This window comes from Pseudopipra pipra, chromosome 12, assembly GCF_036250125.1.
Source record: "Pseudopipra pipra isolate bDixPip1 chromosome 12, bDixPip1.hap1, whole genome shotgun sequence".
Taxonomy (NCBI): Eukaryota; Metazoa; Chordata; class Aves; order Passeriformes; family Pipridae; genus Pseudopipra; species Pseudopipra pipra.
Genome location: NC_087560.1, coordinates 9,428,276 through 9,434,275, shown reverse-complemented (window position 1 = coordinate 9,434,275; position 6,000 = coordinate 9,428,276). Strand labels below are relative to the sequence as shown.

Below are 6,000 nucleotides of genomic sequence, written 5' to 3'. Positions count from 1 at the left end.
CATCCAGTTAGTACATACATTGCTGTTAATAAACCTTTTGTGCTTTTCTCTGCACCAGTATTATGATGAGTGGAAACTATGAAGTTCAGAGCTCTAAGCATATGGAATTTTCCAGGTCACATGTTAAACCAAGTGCTGGACTGTGCTGGGCAGAGAACATTGAGAAGGAAAAAATCTGAATTCTAACCATATGTTTTGAAATGAAACAATATGCTCATTCTGTTACAGCTGAAAACTTCTATAAATGCTTTACAGTTAGCAGCAATAAAAAGGGAAAGTAATCTTGAAACAGCATTTACTGTCAAATAGCAAGTAATTACAGCATAGTAATGAGAATGCCCGATGTAAATATCACAAGCATGACGCAATACAATATTTATTAAATTATATAATTTCCATCATAATATTTATTAATGTGGTTATACAAGGATTAAAAAACTGACAAGAATTAAAATAAGTGGGACTTAGTTTTCCTTTTAACAATTCCATCTTAAGGCTATTTTTCATGATCCTCTGAAAGATGAAAATCTCTCCTTCTACTAACTATGATCAGTAGCAGAAAAGTGTGACTATTCAAGAGTTTAAAATTTAATTGCAATTACAGAAAAGGCAATGAACCCCCCCCCCAAAAAAAATCCCACACGTAAAATAGGGTAAGGCCAGTGCCTAGGACATCTTGGAGAGGCATCCACAGTTGCAGTCTGTGACTCAAAATACACTGTACAAGACAGCCCCCTTTGCCAGTGGGGGAGCTGGAAGTGTTCTGCTGTGCACACATCCCCACTAAAAAACACTGTGCTTTTTTGCTTATCTAATCACAGTTATTGTCATTAAAAAAGTCAGAATTTGTCCGGGTTAGAAATTACCGTTAGCATTTCAAGCATTTAAAGACAGTCCAAAAAATCAGTTAATTGCACTCAAATACAAACGTGCTCTTCCTAATAGACTTAAACTGCTCTTATCAGGGAGTTTTTAGGTTGCATTTATGTTGGTAAAAAGCAAACAACAAGAACAAAAAGAGAGAGAGAGACACTAAACTCTTTCCAGTTCTCAGATTCTATACTTGGTGTGGTATCTGGGATTATTTCTGTGACTTAATATTGGGATTTTTCTGTTGCTACGTTATTTCTGTTGCTACGTTGTTTATATTACGCTTGTAGATTCCCCATATATTCTGCAGTCAGATTTTGCATTGGCATTTCACAACAGAATCCTAGAATCACTTAAATTTAGATGGTTTTCCTTATAATGTACTCATTTATGAGATTACAATCAGCAGTATTTGGAATGTCATTTTAAATTTAATGAAAACAATTACAAACAGAAGTCAGAATTTGTTTTCGTATAATAAAATCCATAAGTGTCTTAACAGTACAGGCTCAAGTTATGACAGCAAGGTTCCAAACTACTTAACAACTAACTTTTCACTCCAGAGGCTGAAGATTTTTATGACTAAATTGAACATAGCAGCCTGTATATTCCAGGGCCAGAAAGCTTGAGGTCTTCTATCTCATCAGACTCAACCTGATTTGAAGGCAGGGGAGCATGTTAAGATTCACTTTAGAACATAAGACAAACTCTGGCTTTGTTTTTAGTATTGTAGTTCTAGTTCTCACAGTTAGCATTGCACAGAATAAGCCACCACTGAAAAGAATTTGACAGGGCCCTTTCAGTTTAAAGAGAAACCTTTTTTTTAATGTCATGCTATAAGCTAACAAAGAAAGTCTTCACATTTGTCAAGAGTGCCAGGCTTAGTCTGATGTGATAGATATTTGCTGTATGCAGCCTCAAAGCAGCATCCAGACATTGCTTTCTCCAGCAACAAGGATCTATATGGTTTTGGGGGAGAAAGTTACAAAGTAAAGATATCTGTAGTCTACAGCTACAGGCATAAAACTCTGGCTGGAGTTTGAGTATGCTGCAGGCATTGGCTGGCTTTTAGGATGTGACATATCTATAGATATGCCTAATGGATCTTCAAGGTCTGTTTCAGTATAGCAGCTGGTTCCCAGTTAGAAAAGTACTCTTGCTACTACTGTCTAGGGACTTTTTGTGCTAGAATTAAGTGATTTTGGTCTATAACAGGAAGAAAAACTAGAAAATAAAGCAAAGGGGAAGAAAGATCTGCCTAACCTCAGAGCTGAAAAAGCGGCCTCAATCATCTGAATTAAGGGATGGCTCATGACTGTAGTAGCTTGTAGGGCAGAAGCAAAGCCTGCAGAGTTCAACTTATAAATTTTTCAGACTCAGGAGTTCAAAACCATCTTATGACATGGCTTTCATCTACCACATATTGCACTGTCTGCCTCAGTAAAACGTATAAACAGGCAGCAGCAGAACTGAGTCCTTCAATATACTTCTGGACACTAAAACCCAGCAAGAACTGACACTTTCCCATCGGCCTCCACTGCTCTAATCACTAATTTTTGAGGACACATCATTAAGGAGACCAAGCCAGCAAAAAGAGACAAGGTGGAAGGTCAAGGGAGATGCCCACGAGAAGACTCATGGAAAAATCAGACGGGAGATGCGCCCAGAAGTGGCTTCCCCTGGAGCGACCTGCGGGGCGGGATAGCCCCAGTTATCCCCCATCCCCGCAGGGCTCTGCGGGCGAGGGCCGGGCAGCCCAACTTGTGTAACAGCCGGGGCAGGAGCGGCTCCTCCGCCGCGCCCCCGCTGCCTCCGCCCTCGCCGCCCCGCCCGGCCCCGCTCCGCCCGCAGCCAATGGCACTGAGCGCGGTGGCCGCGTGCGGTGGCGCCGACCCAGCGCTCGGAGCGCAGGAGGAGGCAGCGGGATCCGCTCCCCGGCTCCGGGCGCTCCCCCTGCCAGCGCCGGCCCCTCGGTCCCGCAGCCCCGCCGGTACCCGCAGCATGGACTCGGACTCCGGGGAGCTCAGCGAAGGCGAGCCGGTCTCGCCCGCAGGTAAGAGGGGGCTGGACGGACGGACCGGAGCCACCCGAGCGGGGGGACCGGGGCGAGCGCGCCGAGGAACGGGTCGGGGACCCCCCACTCTGCCTCTGATGCAGCTCCGGGGCAGCGCTGCGAGGCTGATGGGACAGAGAGAGGGGAGGGCAAGCCCCGCTCCAGCGGCCCCGAGCAGCCTCCCCTCCCCTGCCCGGTCGCCGCTCGGGCACGGACATCCCGCGGGCTGGAGGGGTGCGGCTGCCCGGGGTACGGGAGAGCTGCCCTGAGGAGCTCGCCTGTGACGCGAAAGCCGGTTAAATCGCAATGCTGGCGCAATGAGATGCTTTATATCCAGAGGGTGCAAAGTTTCTGAGGTTTTGGCCATGGCTATTCCGCTGTCGCTCCAGGACCACTGCGCCTGGAGAGACCCCCCCCCCTCCGGGGCTGGCACGCAGGGCCCCCGGGCTTTCAAGTCCTAACTTGTCAGAAAAACATACTGTCTGGCTGCTGCAGCGCACACAGTTCTTAGATGAGACGGTAGAGGAAAAAAAAAAATCCCACTTAGCATTTCCAAATCTCCACGTCCTACGCAAACCAGACCGTGGCTGATGTGCCGTAGCCAAAGGCCATCCAGCACACATGGCAGGTGAGAAATACAAACTTGTGTGGAACTCAGCGCACACAGAAGCAGGTTCGCTCTACCACGACAGCACAGTCCCGGTGCTGGTCCCGAGATCTGCTGTGAGCTCACGGTCACCCCCTTCCCCACGGACACCTCGGGGTGTTCGACTCCGGGGTCGGTGGCAGTGTCACCCTGCCCGCAGCAGAGGGCCTGCGGGGGTGTCACACACACGGCTGGCACACGACAGATGCTGGGCTGTCACTGAGACCAGGTGCAGAAAGGACCTGTTTGGCCTCCGGCTTCCCATGGTGGAAGTCACAGGCATCTTCTCTGAAGCCATTTAACTGGGATCAGATGCAAGTAAGCACAACTGGAATGATGTCTGAAATAGTCCTAGTGATTATAATAAATCCAAATAGAAACTTGATGTGTTATGTTACGAGATCTTTGAGAAAAATCTTTTCACCGTGACCAGACCAGTTTAGACAAGTACTTTATCGCAGCTCATACCTCCCTGCACCCTCAAAAAGGAAAGATTTCAACACCAAACAGTTTTCTAACTACAGCAGGGGAAATATTTTAACTGTCCTATTAATATTACTTGATACTGCTGTTCATCACTGCTATGAGGTAAATAAGTGTTATCTTTTCTAGTCTCCCAGCAGAACATTTTATAGCATAATCTTAAATCCAACTCAGTTTTAAATATCAGGGGTATTTACTCTTGATATCTTGCTTTGTATTTTCTTACTTGAGATCTAGAGAATGAAATAAGACTAGCAACAGGTCACAGAGCTCCTTATATTCACAGAGCTCTGTTAGGCTGAACTTATTAGCGAAGACCACCAACAGCTATACTTTTTCATCCAAATAAATATTCCAAGATGTGCATGAAGAGCAAGTTATAAACATTAGATTTATAAACAAATTAATATAACATAGCTCCTGCCAGCAACTTACTCCTGTTCTGGATAGGTTTTTCTTTTAAATAAATTAAAAATAAACCATGCTTCGAGATTGCCATAAGTGCTTTTCATGTCATCACTTGCTAGCTGCCAAGAGATGATGTTCATCAGTCTCCTCTCCTCCTTTCTATTCCATCTTTGTGCTAAGAGAAGAAAAATCTAGTATTTTGACCAAACATGGCAGATGCCTATGCAGTAGAATAAAACTGGAATACAGTGAAAACTTGGTTGTTTTGTCTTAACCAGCTGCAATCTTTTTTTCTGCACTACAGAATTACTTGCTGTTTGCACCCCCTCCATCCTCTTTGGAAAAATACATTTTTGCTGGGTTTCATTTGGTCTTTTTTTCTGTGCTCTGCCATATGTACAGTGCAGCATCGCTCCCTACGTGGGCGTTCAGTAGTCAGGCTGTCAGTCACTGCTGCAGGCACAGAAGCTGAGGGGTTGTAGTGTGGGATTCAGTCACCACCTTGTTCAGGGAGGTGCACACCCCACAGATCCCAGTGACCAGGGTGAGTCTGCCTGCGGTTCATAGGGCAAGCACAGTACCTCAGAGGAATATTTGGGATGAACTCCTAGTAATGGTTCAATTTTGGCCACTGATTTTAGAACAGCTTGGAGTTGGTATCAAAAGTGACAGCAACTTGAATGCTCAGGTTGTTTGCTTCATTACCAGTCGTTACACTTCCCCATTTGTAAAGCAAGGACTTCATCTTAGACAGTTAAAACTCCTTTTAGTCATTGCCCACTGCTTAGATTCCCCAATTGTTCAAGCCCAGCATGATACAGTTTACTTTATCTCCAGGGCTCCATGGTGCTAATGCACCACAGATGTTTAAAACATCACCCGTTTAAGGGTTTGCACTACTCCTGCAATACTTATTCAGCCTTTTGCCATGTCCCAATGGAACGGCACCCCTGCCATTCCTGGGACTCACATGGGTGTGCATGGGGCAGGAGGCTACCTAGTACACCCCCACCTTCTGCCACACATGCTAGGCTTCCAAGAACCAGATGGAATCTTGCTCCAAGATCCCAGCAGCCTCATTTCCTTTAATAGCCCACTTAAAACCGAGTCTCCAAGGAGGCAGAAGTATTTTTTCTGTGTTTATTCTGAACATGTCACAATAGCATCTTCGTATTTCTTTGTTACAAACAAAAATCTCCTTATATGTGAGCAGTACAAAATGTTAGCTGTACTTTAAAGCAAACAAACAGTAAAAAGCACCACACCTCTAAGAACATTCAGCTCCACAGCCTTGGCTCCCACAAATCTCCCACACCCATCTATTACTGCTTTGCATCTGAGTTGTCTGTAGGGTCAAAAAGTTTTGGTTTTCAAAACGGTTACTCATGAGACAGACTCCTATTAAGAGCATTAAAGAGGTCTTCACAAATCTGAGAAATTTATGTATTGTAATGCAAAAGAAAAAAAAGTTACATGCCTATTAGCTCTACCCTCAGTGAACCTTCTTGAGTCTCACTGTAGAGGCAACTAGTCACATTCC

The 6,000-nt window shown here is 45.1% G+C and overlaps 1 protein-coding gene across 1 annotated transcript in view; it reads left to right on the top strand.

Annotated features, from left to right (window-relative positions):
* Positions 1-2,651: 2,651 nt before the first annotated feature.
* TNFAIP8L3 (TNF alpha induced protein 8 like 3) overlaps positions 2,652-6,000 on the top strand; it is a 46,372-nt gene continuing 43,023 nt past the window's right edge. Inside the window, exon 1 of the mRNA XM_064668793.1 lies at positions 2,652-2,923. Within this exon, the coding sequence (XP_064524863.1) occupies positions 2,725-2,923 (199 nt within the window). The 5' untranslated portion in view covers positions 2,652-2,724. The remainder of the gene's footprint in view (positions 2,924-6,000) is intronic.